A 23,982-nucleotide genomic window follows, 5' to 3' on the forward strand; every position below is an offset into this window, starting at 1 on the left:
CGGCAGCTGAGTGAGTCCGGCCCTGCGTGGGCGGCGCAGGTCGCCTGTGCCGTGGAGGGCAGCCCCTCCGCGTCCCCGACACCTCTGTGCCATTACAAGCCGTCCTGCCATGGGGCGAGTGCTCTTCGCCCGTGGGTTGTGAGAGTCTTGTGGCATCCCTGCGTGGCACGAAGGCCCCTCGCACCCCCAGAGACCAGGCGGGCGTTCAGCTGGGTGGTGCCGCATGTCGTGACCAGCCTGAGTTACTGTATGGCTTCATCCCGTTCCCGTGGCTGGAAGGTGAAGTTCCCATGGTGTGCTGGGCTGCGGTTATGGAAATTGAGGTACTGAAGTTCCGTAGGGCTTTTCTTACTTGGCCACAAGCTTTATACTTAAAAATAGGCTGAAAACTGGCTCTGCAAATAACTTCCATGCTGCCTGAATAAATACACTGTGAACAAAAGAACCAGCGGAGATCTAGGGTACAAGAGGGATAAAAACAACTCCCCCGTTTCTGCTCAACCGGTATATTCTGTCCCCGTCCTTAGCTGTGCTGTCCATGCAGGTACGGTGCAGTTGCTCTGCAGTCGTGTGTCTTTGGCTAGAGAATTTATATAATAGCGCCTTCTTCAGTCCTCTTTTTAATCTCTCTCAGGGCTCAGAATTCCCTGAGACTTTTTTTTGTCGTGGAGATGATGTGGAATCATGCAAATTCCATTCTGCTCAGGCCCTCTGTCTGCGCTATTTTACTCAAGATAAATGTCTTAGAATCTTAGTGCCTTCTTAATTGATGAAGCTCCCCTGGCCTGTGTGGCAACAGACATGCTATAAAATAAGCTTTTTTTTTTTTTAAATTATTGCAGTAATAATGGGAGTGGAATCTCAAAGTTCTCTGCGTGTGTGTGTCTTGTACCTGAGACACCAAGCTCACATGATAAATGTGAGCAAAGATAAAACTGCCCTCATAAAAATTTAAATTTATTAAGGCAGCTTCTGATCGTAGTGCTGAGTATTCTATGTGTTTTTTTAAAGGACGTAAGGTTTTATGTTTTGGCTGTTACCAAAACAGCAGCTCAGTATAAAATCGTGGTTTGCTGGTCATGACAGATAAGTCGTTGTCTAGCAAACAGGAGGAAAGCTTCTGTATTGGGCATTTGCAAAGGAATGGCTCTTCCAGGTTGCTCGTGGTGCAAAGCACAGCATGAGCAGCAGAAGATTCTGGGACAGCTTTTTAGCCAGATGGCTCTCACATGAGCTCACTGTTTTCTTCCCTGGTGCCTTTACCCTTTGAATGCTGAGTTCTGTTCTGGGCTGCGTCTCCTGTACCTGTCTGCCTGACGCAGAAGCGTGTTGTAGAAAAGCTGCTCGACTGTCCGCTGTGCAAGAGGAGGGAGAAACCCTTTGGGGTGCTGAATATCCCTGAGCCCCGAGAGCTTCCAGGCTAAATCCCTGCTGGCACACAGTCAGTGAGCTGCTGAATAAGCTCAGAGTTGGGGCACCTGGATGGTGGTGTGGGCTGGATTGCTGCGGATCTCATTTACAAACCTCAGCAGTACCCACTTTTGCAGAGTGTCTTGAGCTCTATAGTGAGAGCACTGCACCACCACGTAGCAGTACTGCATTTATTTTTGCTTGAACAGCACTGTTGGTGTCGGTGGGACTTGCCAGTATGGGCTCGCTGAGGCCGTGGACCAGCCATACCAGACCTAATGATCCTCTTCCCAACAGTCTTAGTTGTTTAGAGGATTTTTTTGACGTGCACAAATAAAAGCACTTAAAAAACAAATAGCACCTGATTTCCATATATAGAGTCTTTGGGAAAATACCACCCCATCAATTATGTATTTTTTTTAAACACTGCCTTTTATTTCTCCGTCTAAAGGGGCCCATTTAATACTGCGAGTAATGTTCTGAGTAATACCGGGCTTGGCACAAATGAGGCGCTTAACTGAGTTCCTTATTTTTATTATCCATTGTCTGCTAACCAGTTTTTTGTTGTTTCATTTATTTGCCTTTTCCCTGGGGAAGGAAGGATGGCAGCTCGGCGCGCGCTGAAAGCTGTCTTGGTGGATCTCAACGGCACGCTTCACATTGAAGACTCAGCTGTGCCAGGCGCGCAGGAAGCTCTTAAAAGGCAAGATACCTTTTTCAGTTTCCTCTGATAGGTTCTGTCAGCGCTCTTTGCACAAAGACGCTTCTGTAAGTAAACGGGCCTGAAGCTTCTGCCTGTTTATGCTGTTGTGAGTAAGCAAATACATGGCCAAATTCTGCTTTTGTCTGCACCTGTATTAATACCAAGAAAAATCAGCCTTGAAAAGTTGCCCTGTGTCACCTGAGCCCCTGCAGCTTTCCTAAGATTCTCTCTAGGTCTTTTTTAGAGAGAAGACATCTTAATCATCAGAATGTTTCAGCTAATTCAGATGGAATTGCACCTTAACCGAAGTGGAAGGTGTTTGAGTTAGCCTGAATTACCCCATGTGCACTAAGCAGCTCAGCTATTCCTCGGTGCTTCGTTTAACTACAGGAACATGATTGTACGTCTGAGCCCTTCAGCCCCTGGTGAGCTGAATGGGGATAACAGAGAGAACGGCTTGGCCCATCCTTTGCAGATCGGTCTTTCAGGCAAGGCTTTGCTTTATTGTTTTTAAAGTTTCTCTGCTAGATAAACAACCTCAGTTGTTTCTTAGTTTGAGAAACTGTTGATAATACAGCCCATCTTTTGCGGGACTTCCAACACGTTAATAAATGGGACGGTCAAGTGCCTCCTTCTCTTCTGGTGAAAGGGTGCCTAAAGAAGCTGAGGCATAGTAAAACCACTTAATCTGTATGAGTCAGTGGCAAAATAGGATACACAACCCCAGGGAGCTTTGTACTGTGTTACGACGCTTTCTGGAGAAGACATCTTGCAGTGGTTGAAGAAAAACACAAAGTGGTGTGTGCTTTCATGGTGGATGCGGGAGGACACTTTAAGCTGCTGGGACAGTACGAATTAATCAGGAGAGGAGACTAGGATTGTGTTAAGGACAAGATGGTTTTATTTGAGTTGTATTGGCTGCTTAGGTGTGTGTAAAACTGGATTATTGCTCAGAGGGATCAGGAAACTGCATTTCTTTTCACAAATAATTCTGTGGAAATAATTACCGCCTAAAGATGGAAAATTGAAGGCAGTAAAAACTGCTAAAGCACTGGGTATTCACTCATTACCCTTTCATTCACTGGGCTTTGGCTGCCTGGTGTTTCATACTGCAGGGAGAACTTGTGCCAGGTGAGAGTCAGCATCCTCAGAAACCCATGTATGTCAAGAAGAGCTCAGTGTCTGTCCTGTCTGCTGCTCACCTCCAAAGCCGCAGCCTGTAGACTGAAGAAATGGCTTCTGTAGAAACAGAAGACAAACTGTTTTCTAAAGCCACCGATTCTCCTGCGTCCTCTGCTTCCGCTTGGTTCCTACTGCCTGCTCATGCAGGCCCTCTCCTGGCTTTGGCAGGGGCGGGGCTTAGCAAAGGGGTAAGGTGCTGTTGGTCAGCTCGGACCTGCTGTCACAGGTATGGAGAGCAGGTGTCATTGTTTCTCTGCAAAGAACAGTCAGGTCTTTTCACCTAAGAGGTTTGAAAAAAAATTTTCTCTGGTCTTTTCTGCTAACCCATGTCATTGTCCTTCCTAAACAGAAGCTGAAGTGATTGGCATGCCATTTCCTTGGGGAACAAATCGATAGATACCATTTTTACATCCACTGTTGAGGTTGATAAATATGTTTCCCCCCCTTATTAGCAACCAGGGGACTTCCGTACCAGTTCATACATGTGAAGTTCAGTGAATCTTTCTGGGCAGCAGACCAGATGAGAAAAAAGTGGCAGGTGCAAACGAGTCTCCAGCCTTGACCAACTTTATCATGATATTCTCCATGCAGTGGTGATGCCAGAGTTTGTTTCTATAGCAACAAACAGAGAAAGTGATGGTGGGGGAATAATTAAAGGGAACACCATTGAAAATGTCAGTTAAAATTATTTGATTGTTTGGTAGCCTGTACTGGGCAATAATGTGGTTTTATGCAATATTGGTGTTACTCAGTAAAGGGAGAAATGGCTGCAAAAGCTGACATAGAATTGCCACACAGGTAACAGAGGATCCTGGAGCATCCTGCATCTGTGAATGAGCCACAGCTGCATTTGGAGTTCAGTGTATTAATTCAGCTGCAAGGTTCCTCAGTTTGTTTATTTTGGGTCAGGATGCTGTTGATGCAGAATACCCGGCTGGTTTATTTACCTACTTTGAATTAAAAGGCTTTTCAAACTCATTATTGTTGATCATAGACGTGTTTGCTACTGCTGTGAAGACGGAGTTTGGAATCAGGTTCCTCCCGACTTCTCCTGGTAGAAGCAAAGCAGAGGAGACTTGGCCTTGTTCTGGTAGCTGTAATTCCTGCCTTCTGCTTCACATTGCCCTCAGTGAACAAGCAGAGTTAACAAGCCCGTGGTCACTCTGTGACAGCAGTACTCTGGGATGTACAAAGTCTTTTCATCTGCAGCCGTTAGGCAAACGGTTCCTGTTCAGTCCCAACAGACATAGGATTGTGTAAACAGAAGGATGATGTGGCCAATTCGCCTTTGCTCTTCCTCCCTCAGGCTGCGCAGCGCTCCGGTTACCATCCGGTTTGTGACGAACACGACGAAGGAGTGCAAGAGAGACCTTCTGGAGAGGCTGGTGAAACTGGGGTTTGACATTGCAGAAAATGAGATCTTCACGTCTCTGACAGCAGCCAGAAATCTCCTGGAGCAGAAGCAGGTGCGGCCTCTCCTCCTGGTGGATGATAAGGCCCTGCCTGATTTCACAGGTGAGGTGGTCAGAAAGCAGCGTGGGGGACGTTACTGAACAACTAGGGAAACATAGCGTTCTCCGTTTTGTGGAACAGCAGTCGTATGCGTACCACGAGCCAGGAGGAAGCCTGAAATGTGGGACTCTCCAGACCCATAAAGGTCTTTTCCTCTTCTTAAATCAACGTTAGACAGTCTGATGTCATAGCTTCTTGAGGAGTCCTGGAAAGGGCAGCCAAAGCCTTCAAACAGTCAGGAACTTGGGTAAAACTTGATACTTTTTATTGATTTCTTATCACTAGGGATCTGTTGCAGCTACCAGTGCTGATTTCTTTTATAGCAAAGATGTGTCAGTGTTGGAAATGAGGTTTCCCTCAGCTATTGCACAGAGGTTTTGCTCATAAGGAGCATAAAAGCCGGCTTGTAGGTTTCTCTCACATTTGTAGGATATTTCTCTCTTAGAGGATTATTATTAAATGCTGAGTCTCCAGGTAGTCATTGTTACGTATCTCGCATTGAACATCTAGGTCTCGTTCCATGTTCTTTGGTATCTCAGCTGGTGACAGAAGGTTCATTGCCTTGACTTCTCTGGCTGAAGACCTGGTTAAAACTTGTTTTACTTTCAGATGTTCTCATTTCCCCCCTCAACAATGAGGGGAGTAGGAGATGATGTATTCTAACCTGGACATGTCTGCCTGAAGGCAGGACAGTTAGTCCTTGACTTACCACATCCTTGTTTCAAGAGTAGTGAAGATACCCTCATTTTTAACATACTCGGAGTTGAAAGCTGGGTGTTCTGGATTCAGCCTTTTGTTTAAAGTCAAGGCAGCAAACACGTGGATGGCTTAACACTGCTCCCTGCCCCTTGGCTTGTGAACCGAAACCCTTGGGGCTCTGTAATTTAACTAGGTTCTAATATTGCTGGGAGCTAGACATTTCCTGTTAGATTTTGGTGCCGTGGTCTAGTCAGTAATCTTCAGGAAGACGAAGCGTGCAGAAGAAAAGCTGTGGGCTCTGAGAGCAATGAAATCTCTTCTACCTAACACCCTATCTGGAGAAATACACCCCCAGCAATGTTCTCGGGAAGGCTTTCTTGGGCCAGAAATGGCAGAGGCACCAGCTATTTCACTGTAGCTATTTAAATCATTTTAATCTCCACGTAGTTGGGATCTTTCCACCGGTTTTACAGTAGCTGATGCTAATTTTGTAAAAGATGGCAAAGATGGAGCAGAGTACACCGGTGGCATTATCTGTATTGCTTAAGTCTGGAATGGATTGTTTTGTTTCTTTTTGCTACAAGCGGTTTGGCTCACATTCAGAGCTGCTATTGAAACATTTGAGCACAATGGAGAACGCTTTAAATTCCCATTAGTGGCTGCTATTGAACTATTCTTGGCTAATCTCTCTATAAAGTTGGTCACAGATGGATGGGTGTAATCCGTTCTTGGTTAAAGGACCCAGATGCTTTTGCGTGGTGTCACAAATCCACATGGCATCTCTGAGCACGCTGAGTTTTGCTGTCTGAGCTAGTTGAAGTACATGCGATGGGAGACGCCAGCCAGCAGGCTGCGACGGCACTCTCTGGAGACACGGGAGCTCTCTTTGTACCAGTAAAGGTGTAGAGGATACGCCATGTGCAAGCAGAACAAAAACCACAGCAAGCGCAGGGTGCAGCTGATAACTTCACCTCTTGTAGATAAAACTCTCCGATACTCCCATTTCTCCTGTAGATGCTGCTCTGCTTCCATCACTAGTTCTGATCAGACGTGACACTGCCATGTACAAACAGTTGTGCTCCTCAAGTAGCACAGGACAAAGGAGGTACAAGCTGTTCTCAAGGGAATTAGTCCACGTTAAAAAAAGACCTTCCAGAAGAGCCGAAACTAATCTAGTCTAACAGCTTCTGGGTCATGCTGCAATAGCATCTTTGCCGCATTGACCAGACTGATATGTAGAACTAGTCTGTGTGATGTGTCTGTCCCAGAAATGCTCATTTTTGCTCTAAAGTGATTAATCGCATTTGTCGGCTGTCTACTGCTAAGCGTGAATAAAATTCTATTCGCTCAGAGCCGTGTTTTTGCTTTCCAGGGATAGCCACCGATGACCCCAATGCAGTGGTGGTGGGACTGGCTCCCGAGCACTTCCACTACGCGATGATGAACAGAGCGTTCCGGTAAGTCAGGCTCTCTTGTGCCGGGCTCTGTACTGCTGCATGCACAAGGAAATCCTCCTCGTGTGGGAGCGATACCACCGTTACATAGCATGATTTATGGTGTCTTCCTCTCTGTCTGGGAGAGAACCAGCCACCTTGGTGGATTTGGGACCTTAACCATGAACTCAGGGCAGTCCAGCCCTGTTTTTCGCGGCTTTCAGTCTGTTAACAAACTGTAGAAGTCAGTCATGGCTGTCTTTGAGGTGAAAAACTTATCAATGCTCCTTATCAAGAGGAAATACACAGAGCCAAGGATGTCAGGCAGATTTGGGAGTCGGTTTCTACGTTCTCAGCCTTCAGAGCTCTGATATTGTAGGGAAGGAAATCCAGTGCTTAGGGCAGATCATCCCTTATCTACCTGGTTCCAGATTTCTGGCAATTTCTTCTGAAGCAGTGGCCGGCACAATATGCTGGCCTAGTTGAGCTATGGATCTGATTGCCCTGTCTGATTTCTAAAGCTTTTTGTTTTGTGTGTTGATGAAGGGGTAAATCAGAGAGAGTTTATCCATTATTGTAGGTGAGCAAGGACATGCAGAGCCTGTTGTGCCTCCTTTTCATCTCACTGGGAGCTCTCTGAGCTGTCCTTCATCAGTGTTTTAGGTCAAGCTGATCAGCCCGGCCTTGTAAGGGAGGAGGAGGAGCACCCAGCTGCAGGAGTACTGGCCCCCCTGGGCAGCTGGTAACCAACTTAGTGTCATCTCAGAGCTGAAAAGGACATCTCGTAACACCCTGGATAATCCCTGCTGTGCTGCAGTACTAAGAGTCCTTTCCACTCTTTGCTCATGGGGTGACAGCTACCACACAACTTTTCCCTTCAGATTGTGAAGAAAGCTGATCTCAAGCACCTTAATCTGTCCTTATAGCCACTAAATCCGAAGGGGGAATATCAGCTACTGCTGACCAGTGTCTTATGGAGGCCCCTTGGAGGAGGAAGCCAATGCTGTCCTTATCTGCATGCCAATTCTGTGTGGTAAGAACATGTGTTGACCCAAACTGACTCTGTCTGCCTCATTAGTGCACCTTGCCAGTGCCATTGATTCTAGCGTTTCACAGCGCGCTCGTGAGCAGACTCTGATTTCACAGCTGCGTGAACTTAACCCATGGCGTATTCCAGTGCTTACATCAGTTTGTTTATTGATATTTCTGTCATGAATGTATTAGCCCTTGAATAGTAGTCATCAGCTGCCTCGGGCTGGAGACCGGGACACTGAAAACAAGAAACCAGTCAATCCTGTTGAGTGTCCCTGAGAGCCCGCGGCTCCCCCAGGCCAGCGTACGCAGGAGATCCTGCAGAACTGGCTCTCTGGAGGTGGGAGAGGTTGTTCCAGCCTGGATTTGGGATTTTTGCTTTAAACACAGTATTGGACACTAGCTCTGGTGACGGAAGGAAGGTGTTGAAGCCCAAATCCAGTCCCCTGCAGCAGGCAGTGGGTGCAGCGTGGCCTTGCTGCCCAAGAGAGAGGTATTCAGGGGGCAGCATGGAGTCCATGCTGCCTGAGCATCCTGTATCCGGAGCTGCCTGGGTGGTGCAGCCGGGTGTGGAGCAGGGCTGTGTCCTTCAGCTCACCTCGCCCTGTGACAGACGCATTCCCAGCAGCTCAGCTGATTTCTCTGCCTGAGGAAGATTTCGCCCTCTATGAACTGATCCTGGTTTTGCTCGGTGTTTTCCCGGACAGAGGCCCTACGATGGGCTCCCTCTGATCCTTAACATCTCACTGATCTGTTCTGGGTTTTCCTCACGTCCTCTGCTGAGGGTAAACTGTTCTGGTGCTGTCTTTGTTTGGTCTCATGGAAATACTAACTTAGTGGCCACATTCTCTTCTTCTCAAGAAGAGAATATTGCCTTATGCAATATCCGTATTCCTTGTCCTGTACTGCTCAGATGATGAAGTCACTTGGGATTTGCATTGCTCGTAGCAGAACTTTAAGGTGAATCTGATTAAATGCAGCTCCCTGCAGTGCCAATGACTGTGTCTGAGCTGCTGATCTGGGCTCCTGAGGGAGAAGGAAGGCACTTGGAAGGCAGCATGCGTTTTTCCCCTAGTAGTGCTTAAAATAGGACAGTTGAACTGTGCCCTAGAAGTGCTTTTTCCCCTCCACTGACTGTGAAGAGCCCTGGCTGACTAATTACCTGAGAGGCGATGACTTGGTTGATACCCAGCATTAGGTTAGGTAAATCTAACCCAATATGAGTCCCAAAATAAGATGCACAGAGTGAGGCCGTTCTCTAGGCACCATTTGAAATGACTGAGACTAAATTTCTCTTTTTGTATACATGGGATTTTGATGCCACATTTGAAAGAATTCTCTCAGGTGAGATGTTTCCTGCAAACTGCTGAATGTAAGTGGCTGTGGTGCTGCTGTCAAATTAAATTTTCCTGTATCCTAGAGGCATCCTCCCACCGTGAACATATCTGGCTGCTCACAGAGACACATGCCAGCTCTCTTCTTGTTGAGCTCGCTTCGGAATGCCCTGATTCAATAGAAGTGTTTTGTGATAATTAAGTGAAATGAAGAATTGCATTTACCTACTGCTCAGAGTACCCACTGCAAGTGTGTGGGAAGGAGCAGATGTCCTCTAAGGAGCAGATGACTCACCTCAGTCAGCTTCTTCAAGCAGAACCACAGCAGAGCTCCAGAAAGGCGATGAAGGGGCAAAGCAAGATTGTGTTTGGTTTTTTAAAGGCTTTTTTTAAAAAAAAAAAAAAAAAAAAATCAGGTGGGGTTAAAGGGAAAAGAAATCCTTCTTTCTGCCCTGAAGATAATGGCCAAGGTTCCTCCCCTATCCCCCAGCCATGCTAGTTACCTGCTGTGATAAGGACTAGAGCTGCTTCAGCACCTGAAGAAGTTGCTGTAAAACTGAACAGGAAGCGATTGGCGGTTGTCATCTCAGCTCTTCGTAGAGACGGTCTGGTGGGCTTTGGTTGCACTGAGGCCAAGGCGCTGGCGAGGGGGAGGACTGCAATAACATTTCTGTGCCTGGTAGCACCAGGAGGATTCCAGTAGCGCAGGCTCCCTTTGCCACAGGACAGGTAGCTGCTGCGACTGCTGTAAGGAGGAACGACCGGGTGGGTAACAGGGATGGGAGAATCAGCAAGTGTTAGACAAAAGCCCTCGAGCAGACGCAAACCGACAGGGGTGACAGGGTAGTGAGGTGGAGGAGGTGCCGACTGAGATGGGTGGAGTGACAGCGTTTTGTCATTACTTCCTCGTTTACGTTCTTCCACCCGCTCCAGACAGTCCCGTGTTCTGTGCAGGTTTTTTAACGGGTAGGTCAGCTGGCAGGCAGTCATGGTGTCCGTGGAACCCTGGGGAGGGTTCACGCTGGTGCGTCCGGGCAGAAGTGAGCCCATGAAAGGTGGGAGGTTATCAGCTGTTGTCAGGGAGCTGCTCCTCCAGTGTTAAATCATAAAGTTAAGGTGAGATGATTCACCACCTCCGTGGGACTCGCCTCAGTAGTCATCTCTGCTGGAAACATGTCACTGTTGGGCTGTCACCAGTGATACCCAGCCTCAGGAGCTGCTGGGCTGCAGATTTCCTGGAAGTGCTGCTGTGTTCTTACTCCAGGCAACATCAAGGCTGTTGCCATCAAACTGCTACCTCCAGCTACTACCTGTGGTTAATGTGTCTCAGAATACTTGTGTGGGGAAGTCAGGTGGGTTCTGGTGTTGGGATGTTTGCCTTAGTGAGAAGTGAGGGTGCTTGGAGTGATGGACCTCATTGCTTGAGAGATACAGACAGGATTTAGAAACAGTTACCTATTAAAATCCTCAAGGTAATAAATTCTTTATTTGGGGGATTTATTAGCTAGCTGTTTCTGGGGAAAAGAAAGGAAGGAACTTTATTTTAAACTCTCCAAATGAATGCTGGCATCCGTTATAGTTTGGGGCTTTATGAAAGTCAGTGGGAGTTTTGTTGTCAACTTAAACAAAAGCCAGTTGAGTCCTTCAGCTGTAAATACCAGGTTTTAAGCTATTATTTTTGTACTTCCTTCTTCATTCAATTCTGCAGGTTGATTTTGGATGGTGCTCCTCTGATAGCTATACATAAAGCCAGATATTTCAAGAAAAAAGATGGCATGTCTCTGGGACCCGGGCCTTTTGTAACTGGGCTGGAATACGCGACGGACTCCAAGGCAACAGTGGTGGGGAAGCCGGAGAAGACCTTCTTCCTGGAAGCTTTGCGGGGGACTGGCTGTGCCCCAGAGGAGGCCGTCATGATTGGTGACGTACGTGGGGACCACACACCTCATCACCTGCTCCTCTCCACTGCGTGTCGTGCCTCCCAAATGCCGTGAACTGATCTTTCTAAAAGCGCTGGGGTGAAGCAAGGGGTGAAAACTGAACTGTCACAGCTTGCAGGGTTTAATGCGTAGTCCATAGGGTTAGTTCTCCTACTTCAGTCGTTATTTGATCAGGTAAAAAGGACACGGTAAATCATTCCTGTGACAGTTTGTCTAATAGACAGTTAAAAGATTTGACTCCACGTAGCCGATTTTAAGTGGCTGCTTAGTGACCTGCAAAGCAGAGAATCACAGAATTGTCTGGTTGTTTAGGTTGGAATTGACCTTTAAGCTCCTCGAATCCACCCGCTCCCCCAGCACTGCCAGGTCCCCCCTGACCCCTGTCCCTCAGCAGCACCTCCACACGGCTGGGAAACCCCTCCAGGGATGGGGACTCCACCACTGCCCTGGGCAGCCTGCGACACGCCTGCACAACCCCAACGGGACAGAAACGGCTCCTCAGGGACAACCTCAACCTCCCCTGGGGCAGCTGGAGGCCGGTTCCTCTTGTCCTGCTGCTTGTTGCTGGGGAGAAGAGACCGACCCCCACCTCGCTCCAACCTCCTGAATTTCAGGGAGTTGTGGAGAGCCAGAAGGTCTCCCCGGAGCCTCCTTTGCTCCAGGCTCAACCCCCCCAGGTCCCTCAGCTGCTCCTCAGCACATTGTGCTCCAGACCCTGCACCAGCTTTGTTGTCCTTCTCTGGACACGGTGCAGCCCCTCAATGTTGTGAATGTCATGAAAAACTTAACAAGTGGTGTCTGTGTCCACTAACCAGCTATCTCCTGCTGTGCCCCAGGACTGCCGGGATGATGTTGGTGGTGCCCAGAATGCGGGCATGCGTGGGATTTTGGTAAGGACCGGTAAGTACTCCTTGGGTTGGTCATTTTGGGGGACGGGAGTGCATGCAGTGATCTGGCCCTGGGTACTGGGGTACCTTTGCCCAAAGCAAAGGTAACACGCTGAGCCCTGGGTCTAGCCCTGACGATCTGTAGAGGCCTGGCATTCTTGCAGCTCGTTCCACCACAGCTGGGAGGGCTGCAGGGAGACCCTGACGCCACCACCCCAGCACTCTGGGGTGGATTCAGCAGACATTTCCTCAGCTGCAGCGTGGCAGCCTGTCAAACAATAGTCAGTGTTTAAGTCAGCACTGGCCATTTTATGTGATGTTTGAGCAGCAGGGGTAGAGCACAGACCCCCACATGACAGCAGCATGCTATAAAGTAATAGCTGGGGGTGAATGGTAGGTGTGCCTGAAATGCAGGTGCGAATTTTTTGCTCTAATGGCTCTAAAACCTCAAGCACTAATCAAAGAACAGAGAGGACTCTTACTGTGACATCTTCAGTTGTCTAGCACTGTAACCTCTGATCATTCAGGAACTCTGGTTACGTTCCCTAGTCATTACAAAAGTAATTTTGCTTCAGACGAAAGTGGGACCTTACAGGATTGACAGGTATTGTCAGTGTTACTGACGGTACCGTGGACTGGGCAAGGTCCTTCTGAGGTGGCAGCTGTTCATGCCGCATGGTCCGTTTTGTTGAAAGTGAACGGAAGTAACTAACCCTACTCTTCCGTATAAAAGCCAGAAGGTGGTCAGACGATTGTTTCGAGAACCTCACCAGGAATGAATATCTGAATAGTCAGAGAAAGGACAGTGCCCGTACGGCAGAGTGAAAGCAGTGCACGATCTGAGCCAGAGCCGCCCCTGGGGGAGGAATGTTCAGTGAGGCTCAGTGCTTGCTTCTGGAGACGTACAATCACAGAACTCTCAACCTGCTGGCCGCGCTGCTGGGGATGAGCCTGGGGCACGGCTGGCTGGTGGGGTATTTGTGGCAGAGGAGACTCAATGGGTGTTCCTCCTACCGTGTCTGGTTGAAACTGATCCAAGGAGGCCGTAATTTTCTGGGGGTGCAAAAGGGATACTCAGAGGAGCTTGGTAAATGCATAATTTTGTTAATCTGTCACAGGTAAATATCGACCGGCAGATGAAGACAAAATCAATCCCGCTCCTTACTTAACCTGTGAGAATTTCCCAGCGGCGGTGGAACATATCTTAGAGCATCTGCTATGAGGAAGGGAGTACTTAGTCTGAAGAATCATCTCCTGTCACATCATTTCCTTTACTCTTCCTTCAAAAGTGAAGGTCACAGGATCAGTGCATGCATTGCATCAGAAACCCGAGCCGTGAGTCGTGGAAGGGCAGGGACTGCAGACACCCAGCAGGTGGGAGAGAAAGGTGATGACCCACGCAGCTGCTTCCCTCGGTGGCCCCGGGAGCCTGGCAGAGAGTTCTGTTTACTTCCAGTTTTCGGGAAGCAGCGGGTGAAAAGCCCTGCCTGGGAAGTGTCTTGCTCCCCTGCTGAATGAACCGAACTGAAAAGAACCCACTGGAAATACTCCAGCCAGCAACCCTCAATGACTCGCAGAGCCTTCGTCAGCCTGTAGTGTTCTCACCGAGCGTGAAAACTCGGCTCTAATTTAAAGGTAGAGATTACGCACATTTAGAAACGTGCGACTTCTTAAATCAAACTATCACCATTGTTTAATAATAACTACTGTTGATACCTTTCCTCTCATTAGAGCAGATCCTAGGTTTTGTTTTTCAAATTTTACATAAAACTGTCAGCATTTTACAGATGTTTTAATTAGAATCTCTTATTAAAAAGAATGGTACAGAAACAAAAATCTGGTATTAAATGCCTTAGGGACTGCGAATTTTCGAAATTAGACTCCAGCAGGGTCCTATTAATGCTACAGTTGCAAAATTTCACTGTTGTTGGGGGTTTTTTTGTTTTCTTTTTAATGTTATGGGAAAAATCCTTCAGAAGCCATGGGGACAGATTCCGGTTTTTGCAGAGTTGGTTAGTAGAGCTGTAAAACGAAATTTAATTCTGTGGTTTGCAACACTCTTGCTATGTGCTAATCCCCCCAGTATGAACCAACTTTGTAATGAGGGTGAAGAGTTTTTCTGTCCCATTTGTGAGCTGTAATGGTACAAGTCCTTCACAGTTGTTCTACAGCGCTGCCGAGTGTTCAATTACTGGGCTGTAATTACACGTTACTGCAGTATTAACCTGATTGAAAATACAGGTCTGTGTCAACGAGCCATGCTCGCTCTGCTTGAGGAGAACCATCGTGGTGAGTGGACGGGAAGCTCTCCTCAGGGGAAAGAGCGTCTGTCTGCAGCCTCACTGGGTGGGTGGTTACCTCTGCTCAGATTTAATCCTCATCCGACACAGAGGGTGTGGATGGAGTAGACTCATCAGTAGAAACACAATAAACCCCCCCAGGAACAAACCTGTCTTCAGCGCCTGTTTGTGTGTCATAAATTGTAATGGAATAAACTCACACGTCTCGCATTCATGCCAGCAATTCTGAACCTGTCCTGGTTTCTGCTTGGGGTACATTAGGGACGTCTTTGGCCCGCAGTCAGCGTCAGGGTTGGGAGGTGAGAGATCTCTAAGCAAAATCCTGTGAAGACATTGCCCATAAAGACTTCTGACAACGTGAGTGATGCCGGGGAAAAGAAGAGCGTGTCAGAGCAGCCTGTGAGACCTTGCAGGTGCATGCTGCGCACAGGCCCGTGCAAGGAGAACTGCAGAGGGTGGGTGTCTGGCCAAGCAAGAGAGGGGCAGCAGCGAGAGCCGGGAGCCTGGAAACCTGACTGGTTAGAATTATCAATTAAAAGGTAGCTGGACATGTGTCGGTCCTGACTGCTGACCTGGCTGTGTTTATGAGCAGGAAAGTGTCCACCGTGGCCCGTATTTACGGCTGTGCTGCAAAGACTCACTGCTCGTGTTTTACAGCTGGTAGTTTTGAGTTAGATTAGCCTAAACCTGCTGATTTTCTACAACGTCTCCAAGTTCCTCCCATTCCTTGCCTTTTCCGCTTCAGAAATACCCCAAACCAGCTGGAAAGTAACACATTTGGCATGTCGAGGCTTTGATCTCATCTGAAAACGATGACAAAACTAAGCAAATATAGAAGGAACTGAATTTCACTGAACACAGTGATCTAAGTTTCATTACAAAGGGTGCAGGTTTCTCGGTGATTTTGATGCTCTAGTGAGGCTGAGAAAGGGAGAATTACACTAATCATCAAACTTCGTAACAAGCTTTCTGCTCCAGCTGGTCTACCCTGAACCTGAAAATCACGAATAAAGACTGACAGGCAATCAGTCTCTAAGTCTTTATACATAAAATTAAGGCTGGAGTCTTCATTACGTAGCAACTGCCATTGTTTCCATGAAGAATGTTTTTTGAAGAGTCATTGAAAATGGCTAACAAAAAATAACCAAACAACACCCCTCCCGCCCCATTCTATTTTGAAGGTGAGGATTCCCCCTGACATTTCTCGGTGTGTTCTCTTCCCTGGAAGCAGCGGCACCCCCTTCCCCATCACCACTCAGTCCTTGGAGGGCAAGGTGATGCCACTGTGGACAGCGAAAGTCCGTTGAGTTTTTCAGTCTTTGGGTTCTTTTCTTGTCAAACCGACTCAAATTCTCTTTGCCAAGCTGTGTACTTCTGGCTTAGATTCTTAGCTGATGGCTTGGTGTGGGCGACCACATCCAGGAAATCTGCTGTTGTGATCGTGTCTAATCGGATCACGGGCAAGTTACTGTTGCCTGCGGAGAAGACAATTGGTTAAATACTGGTGTTGTTACCAAAAGACATTCGTTTATGTCCCCGCCTAATACACCACGTAATGTACAAAACCGGCAGAATAAACCTGGTGAGATAAAATGCCTATTTGTGCAGACAGAGTGTTTAAAAAAGTCCCTGTTTCCAGAAGGGCGAGCTTAGGGAGATGTTTCAGAAACGTGCAGTCAGAACTTCTCTAAGCAGATAGCAGAGCTCCACCTGCTGGGGTTAACATCATCGTTTCTAGGGTTCGTGCAGCAGATCAGGTTTCCCAGACCAGGTCTCTGCTCAGAGCTGTGGTACCTGGCTGATGATTTTCAAGCGCATCGAAAATTTTCCTCACTGGTCTCATGGCAGCTTCCTTGCACACCAGTTTGATGTCTGAGCCGGAGTAACCGTCTGTTTCCTGTGATGGGATCAAAACGGTACGTTACAGCATACAGCCTCACAAATCGGACAGGAATGACATTTAGGAGCAGGTACATTTATATAAAATAGTTGTAAAGTCTATTCCTGTAAAGTCTGTGCCCCCCTCCTTGGAAGTGTTCAAGGCCAGGTTGGGCCTTGGGGCTCTGAGGAGCCTGCTCTGGGTGGAAAGTGTCCCTGCGCATGGCAGGGGGTTGAGCTTTAAGGCCTCTGCCAACCCAAACCAGTCTGTGATTCTACGGAATATATTTACACATGCGGGTGTGTATATATATACACAAATATTGTGTATATATACACAAACACACACACATATATTCAAGCGTACCCTCCCCTCGATACTGTGTAGCTTGTTCGTGCTGTGACTGCCCACACTGCCTGGTAGGAAAGCCAGGAAAATACCAGGCATTTTGTTCTGTTCTAAGGGGCAATTTTCCGTAGGCCAAATAAAACCCACCTCTCTGTGTCCATCCCCTGCTTTCCTGTTAATAAAACATCTGTATTTCCTCATTTATGAAGCAAAACCTGCTGTCTCTGTGAACAGAGGTGAAAAGGGCCAGCTGGGTGAGCTCCAAGGTGTTCTCAAAGCTCTCGGGGTGTGGGACAACGGGCGGACTGAAGAAGGCCGGGTAGGTACCTAGAGGATCTCTTCACCAAGTGCTCTTTTCTCCGGCAGCAGAGGAGCTGTGACAAACCCTCCCTTCACAATTAACTGTTCGTTACCCCGATGAATTGGAAGTGTTCCCAGCTCGGTGAGAAGAAGGACAAAACGCACTGTTGCTGAGGTCTCCCTGTATTCAAGGCTGGAAAGTTGTCCCAGCAGAGGGGATCAGAATAGACCGTTTCGCAGGCAGAGCCACGTGAAACCAGTGATTTCCACGGCCGGGTACGCGCCTGTGAAATGCTCAGCCCCGTGTCTCACTGGTCTCCCTTTGGCTGGAACCTCACACTGAGCTGAGGTCCCTCCCCCAGCTCCGCATAGCACAATTCCTGTATCGCTTCTGCTTACAGCACCGAGTGGCCATTGTCCCCGCTGCAGCGCAGTCCCACCTGGCCCAGCAAGCCGTAGTCCAGCTCGGTTCTCAGCTCCACTCCTCCGCTGCTGCTCAGAGCCGGGAGCCAGTGCTGGATCATCACCCGCCGCGCCTCTTTACTTGGGAGGTCGACTAAAATCCTCTTCTCCAGCCGCCGCAGCATGGCAGAATCCAGCTCCCTGCAAGCATAGCAGGAGAGGAATCATCTCACCGTGTGTCACTGTGGAGGGAGACATGGCACTGGCAGCAAGCTCCTCACTGCACGGACTGACATTTTTCAACCCCACCTGTAACTGTGTCAGCCTAATTTGGAAAAAAAAAAAAAAAAAAAGAAAAGGGAAGTATTAATTTTCCAGTGGATTCCTGTTCAGTACGCTAGCGATACGCCAGCTGGTGACAATGAGGCTGAACGGCCACCATCAGAAGCTGTAGTTATCCTCCCTGGCTCCTGTCCTCCTCTGCGGCGTGCCTCATCAGTACAACCTCTCCCTTTCTCCCTTTGCTGTGAGGAAGACACTACAAATTGCTGCATGGGGCACTGTCAGTGCTAATTAACTGCCCCTTTGGAAGGGATGATTAGTAGGTGTAAGACACTGAAGGTCTTGGATGTGAGGGCCGCGTGTGTGGCAAATGAGATGTCCTTCTGAGACTGCCCCTGCAGTACAGACTACAGATAACACAGCCACAAAGGAAAACATCCTTTAGAAAAGGATCATGTAAAGGACGGACAGGCTGGAAAAATGCGTCAGTGAGCCAAAACCATGATGCTGTCAACATCAACGCTGATAAAGGTGTTTTGCCTTAAAAAAAGATAAAGGGAAAGGTAAGATGCAGCAGATTGGGCTGCTCTTCATTCTTACTTGCTTGTGATGCACAAAGGAAGCTTGAAAGAAAAATGAGTGTTTCTTTCTGTTCCTTTCTGAATGCATTTCATCACCATCGAGAAACAGTCTGTCTTGCCAGTGCCACAGACTCTGTCAAGCGTCAGGAGTCCTGACACACCTGGCACTCCAGTTCCTCTCAGACACACACAAACTGTTCATTTAAATCTAGTTTTTTCCCAAGCGCTTTTCAGTTGTTTGCATCCAACGGCAACACAACAAACAACTGAATGCAAATGCCTCCAATTCATCCCTTGTCACTTGTGTAATGGGAACGGTCTACAAGTACCCCAGTCTTCCACACAATTTTCAAGAAGAAATGGCTGCTTCAAAACACTCACTCATAACTCTCCGGTGACTCCCAGGAGCTGCTCTGAGCTATTATCCTTCCAAGTGCTGTAACCCTCTTTCTCCACTGGCCCCATTCAGCCACAGACTTGTTATTTCAGTTTAAAATATAATTCAGTCCTCATACCTGCCGAGAAACTCCCGCCAAGGGGAAACTCACTTCATTGTGCCTTGCGCAGGCAGAAAAACAGGAGCCCCAAGCACCATTTCCACCCTTGCTGGCTGAGCAAGGAGCCAGCTGTGGAAGGACTGCTCCTGCAGTCTGGTACGCTTAAACAACCCTGCCTCTGCCTTTCCCGATTCCCTGGGTGAAAGCTTTTTGCCAGCAAAATCAACATTCAAGCAATGCCTCTTGTATGAAACTCCTCTTTAATTTGCAGGGAGCTCAAACCCAGCTCAAGATGGATCTGCAGCACACCAACAGAGCTTATTTCTGTCACCTTTGGTGTCTTGGCCTTATTTTTTGACAGCAAATGTTTTCTAACGGCACAGCACATGATAAAGAGAACAAAAAATGGGCTCTCAAATCCCCACCTAGGTGCCTGCCTAGGTTTTCCACAGACCACACCATGCCTGGCTCTCAGCTCAGCAGGAGCAGAAGTGTCCCTTTCCCCAGAAAGGACCTCTCAATCTGGGAGCTTTTTCCAGCTCAGCTCTGGGAGAGCTCACCCCTGCACTGAGCCAAGGGCAATGAAAGTGAAGATTGGAAAACCAGATCAACAGGAACTCGGAGGACAACAGGAGTTCACTCAGACCCATCCCAGTAGTTCTAATCGAGGCCTCAAGCAGATACCACCGCCTGCTAATCAATGGCTGCCTGTATATCGATACTGGTATTTTTAAGCTATTTAGGATGCCATTCAACTTCAGCGCAACTCCTCTCACACAGGGTCCCACCCACACCAGACAAAGAAGCACGTCAGTTCCTTGCTCTCCTCCCAAATTATTTTTCAGCTCAACTTCTCCCCAGAATTGTTTTGCTTGTCCAGGAATCATCACCCGCTGGCTGACCAGCCCCTTGGCTGTTATTTGCCCATATTTGCCACCCTCTGCATAAATGGGGCAAACCTTCTCCAGGTTTTAGAGGTGTCCGTGCAGGTTCTCTAAACTGCACTTCTGGACAAAGGGCAGCCGCAGCCAGAGTCTCTGCAAACCCTCTACAAATCCTCAGATGATGACGTTTCCCATCACTCCTCCTGCTCCAGAGCGGGACTCTCCTGGGGTGTGACCCAAGACTCCAGTTTCATGACCTCCCTAGCCATGTTCTGTAAATAAGGCGGCTGATACACAAAAACTGCTGTTTACCCAGAAAGGTTACAGTGACCCTGCTTGTTGGCCAAAGAGGAAAATAAACACATAAAGTTTTTGTTATCTGAAGTGTTTAGGGTGTTTGCTGAATTGTTTTGTCAGTGCTAGAATCCAAAGTTAAGTGACATTAACCAGAGCAGAATAATAAGCACTGAGCCAAACAAAATATCCTCTGAAACAACAGCCCATAAAAGCATTAAGAAATGCTCGTGAAAAGATACACAAGCTGTACAGGGTCTTTCAAAGCACGAGACTTCGGAGCTCCCCCAGGCTGACATCAGGAGGCATCATGCCATGCTATCACAACCAAATTTCATGAAGATACCAAGACAAACACCTGTTTTCATTTTCAGAAGGGAGACTAACACATTTTAGGCAGAAATTAGAGGCCCCAAGAACTCCAGAGGTGAACCCAGAAACAGCAACAAGGCCAACAGTCCATAACTAATCCCTGCCTAGTGCGATCATCACCAGAGTGATGCTCTGGAGGAAAAGGCACCAAGAATGAGCAAGCTTCTCATTCTTCCCACCTCCCATCCTCCTGTGCAGATGGCCCACACACACTGAGGGCTTGTTCTCACTCCGTGTCTTCTCTTGCTCCTCTCAGGGCTTCCCCACACTGTCCTCCACTCTTCTTCCTTGCTCTCTCTCCACCGTACACGCCGTGTACTTCACCAAGGGCTCACTGCAGGGTAACCCCAGCTCTGGTGTGGGTTTCGTAACCCACCTCTTCTTGAGTTCATCTTGGCCATGTGCCCCTGTTGTCAACGGGACTCGGCTCACCTCAGAGGTGAAAAGTCCATCAGCCTACACCAAAGCACCGAGGGTGGGGAGAGAGAAGAAAGCAGCACGGCAATGGCAGTTGAATTAAATGCGCCAATACTTCGGGAAGCATCTGCTGCATGGCTAAGGATCACTTTATTTCTCCACTAGCAGGGCCTTTGTTTTATCAACTACATCGAATCATTCCAACAAGTGATTTGTCCACAGGAAGTGCCTTGCTGATGAGTGTCAGGAGGCGAGGCTGGGCAGCCAGCGCTGGCTGAAGGGGAAGATCAATAGCCGCAGTGCAGCTCAGGACAGCGTCAAGAGCTTTGTTTAGGCTTCCTCTCATTCATCTAAAAGCAGTTAGGTATTAATTTTTTCATGATGAATAAATAACCAGCTTGAAATCCAGCCTCTTGAAACCCAGCTCCACGGAAGGACGCAGGGCTGTGCTGTGAAGCCACCACTCGGGCTGCAGCACCAGGTATTTTGAAACTGCATTATGAAATACCCCTGTGCAGCTGTATCTGGGGTCTTCCAGAGGGACTGAGTGTCAACTAATACACACAAAAAATAATCTGTAAACATATAGTCGAGATCTCAAAGGGGGTTCAAACCCCGCTGGCCTCTCCGGAAGCAGAGAGTCCTGAATTTCTCAAGGCTGTGAGCCTCAGCGATGACGTAAGATGCTCACGGCTTTCACCAGCTTTCCACCCCCCTGAAACACCTTTGTAAGCATACCCGCAGCCATGTCCTAAAGCATATTCTTGCAGTAGGCACGTCCCTGCCAGATCACCTAGTCGCTACACTTGTAGGTTGGATCCGCTTGAGAGGGGCAAAATCCAGCCTGCTCACGAGCAATACTGAGGAAGTCCAAAAGGACATTCTAGGCCCTCAGGTATAACACTTCTGAAAGCGGGAGCCGGCTTCTCACAATGGCTCAGCTGCCAGCACAGAGATTGCCAGCTTTACGCGGGAGCAGTTCCCCCCAGATAGAAATCTTGTCATTTGGGATCTATCTTTTAAAAAGCTGTGTCATTTCTGGTATTTCACAGAAGAAATTTTGCAGAAATTAGCACTTTGGAATTGCAAAATGAACCAAAATCACACACGTAAAACACTCGAAAATGTATTCTGTAATTTTTGCCTGACTTTTGCAGGTTGCAGACACATACTGACAAGATACAGGCAGGAATCTCACGCAGAGGGAGGTCAGCCCCATACTCACATCAACACACCTCCAAGATCCCTCAACCCAGCACACGACGGCCTTTGGAACAAGCTGCTATCTCTGAACTCTCCCTCAGTTTTTCCTTTCAAACCAGCGTGCAATGCTAGAAAGACCTGGATCCTCTAAAGACATCTGATCCTTTTTACACTGCCGTGCTTGCAGCAGGACATGTGAAGCTTAGTTACTCATGGGATAATCGAAGAGACCGCAGGAAGGCACAACGCACGGCTCAGAGTTTCTCTTGCTCAAAGGGTAACGATGCTCCCGTGACATACATAGCTATAGTGTATCACGAACGAGCCATGAAGAGACCAATGGATTATTAATGTATTTAATTCTCTTCCAAAGCTAACTGTTCACACGCAGTAGCTACTTACTTTTCAGAGAGTTAAATCAAATTCTGCTCAGCTCCTTTCATGTAGATACTGTAATGCAAAATGAGGTGGATTTTCTACTGATTTAAATTCATGAGTTTTTCCAAGGCATAAATCCCCCAAACCAACACGCACACTCTGCTGTTATGGCTAAAAAAGCCGCTGATGGCTTTGTACTCACACTGTTGGGCAAAGGCAGGAGCCAGCCTAACTGATACATCTAATTTCTACCCAGATTTTAGGTGCCCGCGCAGACATTCTCCTCGTTAAAGAGCCTGAAAGCCCTGGGGAGGCCACAGAGAGAGGCAAATGAAAGCCTCTGAATATGTTGCCCCTTTGGCACTTGAGTTTCCGCAGGTGAGCTGCCTGCCTGCTGAGTCTCAGAAGGATCCTTCCCTGGCTCCATGGGACACGTTAGGTTTTGCATTAGGAGAGAAAATGTAGAGAGAAAGACAGGCTTGTAGAAGGATGCGGACTGGATCTCTTCCCATGATGGACAGAAACCACAGCCTTTACATCACAGAAGAACCAAGCAACTCCTAAGAGAGCTCTTACTGAGGCTGGAAGGCGTCTCCTGGAGATCATTTAATCCAACCCCCTGCTCAAACCAGGGTCAGCTGGGGCAGGTTGCTCAGGGCAGTCAGGTTTTGAGTATCCCCAGCGACGAAGGCTCCGTGTACTGATGTTTGATCACCCGCGCTTGAGCTGCCAAGAGATTCCTGTGGGCTCATTCCTCCAGCCTGTGGAGGTCCCTCTGACTGGCAGCACAATCCTCTGGTCTATCAACTGCTCCACCCAGTTTTGTAGTATTTGCAGACTTGCTGAGGGTACACTCTGTCCCATCGCCCAAGCCATTGATGAAGGTGTTGAACAGCACTGACCCCTGTGGGAGTCTCAGTTGCTCTGAACTGCTGATCTGTTACGGAATCACAGGATCGTTAAGGTTGGAAAAGACATTTAAGCTCATCGAGTCCAGCCGTTCCACCAGCACTGCCAGGTCACCTCTGCACCACCTCAACACACCCTGGCAGTGCAGGGTGAATGGTTGGACTTGATGATCTTAAAGGTCTCTTCCAGCCAGATGACTCTGTGATTCTATGACATGTCCCTGGATGGGGGCTCCATCAATGCCCTGGGCAGCCTGGGCCTTCACAAACCCAACGGGGAAGAAATTGTTCTTGGTACAACTTGAGGCCATTTCCTCTCATCCTGCTGCTTGTTCCTGGGAAGACTGACCCCCACCTCACTCCATCTTCCATGGGAGCTGTTGAAAACGAGAATGTCTCCCTGAGACTCTTTTCCTCCAGGTTAACCCCCCCACCCCGCCCCAGGTCCCTCAGCTGCTCCTCAGTGCACTTGTGCTCCAGACCCTGCCACAACGTCGCTGCCCTTCTCCCATATTAGGAAGAAACGTTTCATACTGAGGGAGGTGAACCCCTGGCCCAGAGGGGAGGGAGCAGCCCCATGGCTGGCCCCATGGCAGGTCAGGTTGGCCCTTGGGGCTCTGAGCCCCCTGCTCTGGGGGCAGATGTCCCTGCTCCCTGCAGGGGGCTGGACTGGAGGAGCTTTAGAGATCCCCTCCAACCTGAAACATTCTGTGGTTCTGTGATCTGTCTCCAAGACTCTCCCTCACCGAATATAATTTCCACAGTTTATCTTGCTGAGGTTCCCCTCTCTGCTTTCAACACATAG

The 23,982-nt window shown here is 48.3% G+C and overlaps 2 protein-coding genes across 3 annotated transcripts in view; one reads left to right on the forward strand and one right to left on the reverse strand.

Moving 5' to 3' along the window:
* Positions 1-2,012: 2,012 nt before the first annotated feature.
* Positions 2,013-13,473, forward strand: HDHD2 (haloacid dehalogenase-like hydrolase domain containing 2). The gene is made up of 6 exons (XM_010143821.1): positions 2,013-2,113; positions 4,602-4,810; positions 6,879-6,963; positions 11,014-11,230; positions 12,082-12,145; positions 13,251-13,473. Exons 1-6 carry the CDS (start codon positions 2,013-2,015, stop codon positions 13,352-13,354), a joined length of 780 nt encoding a protein of 259 aa, XP_010142123.1. The 3' UTR covers positions 13,355-13,473.
* Positions 13,474-15,767: 2,294 nt separating this feature from the next.
* KATNAL2 (katanin p60 subunit A-like 2) overlaps positions 15,768-23,982 on the reverse strand; it is a 24,098-nt gene continuing 15,883 nt past the window's right edge. For both annotated transcript variants that reach the window (XM_010143823.1, XM_010143822.1), the window contains exons 13-15: positions 17,400-17,562; positions 16,227-16,329; positions 15,768-15,907 (exon numbers count right to left, since the gene is read on the reverse strand). In XM_010143823.1, coding sequence (XP_010142125.1) covers positions 15,768-15,907; positions 16,227-16,329; positions 17,400-17,562 — 406 coding nt within the window. The remainder of the gene's footprint in view (positions 15,908-16,226; positions 16,330-17,399; positions 17,563-23,982) is intronic.

This window comes from Buceros rhinoceros, unplaced genomic scaffold, assembly GCF_000710305.1.
Source record: "Buceros rhinoceros silvestris isolate BGI_N320 unplaced genomic scaffold, ASM71030v1 scaffold24879, whole genome shotgun sequence".
Classification (NCBI taxonomy): Eukaryota; Metazoa; Chordata; class Aves; order Bucerotiformes; family Bucerotidae; genus Buceros; species Buceros rhinoceros.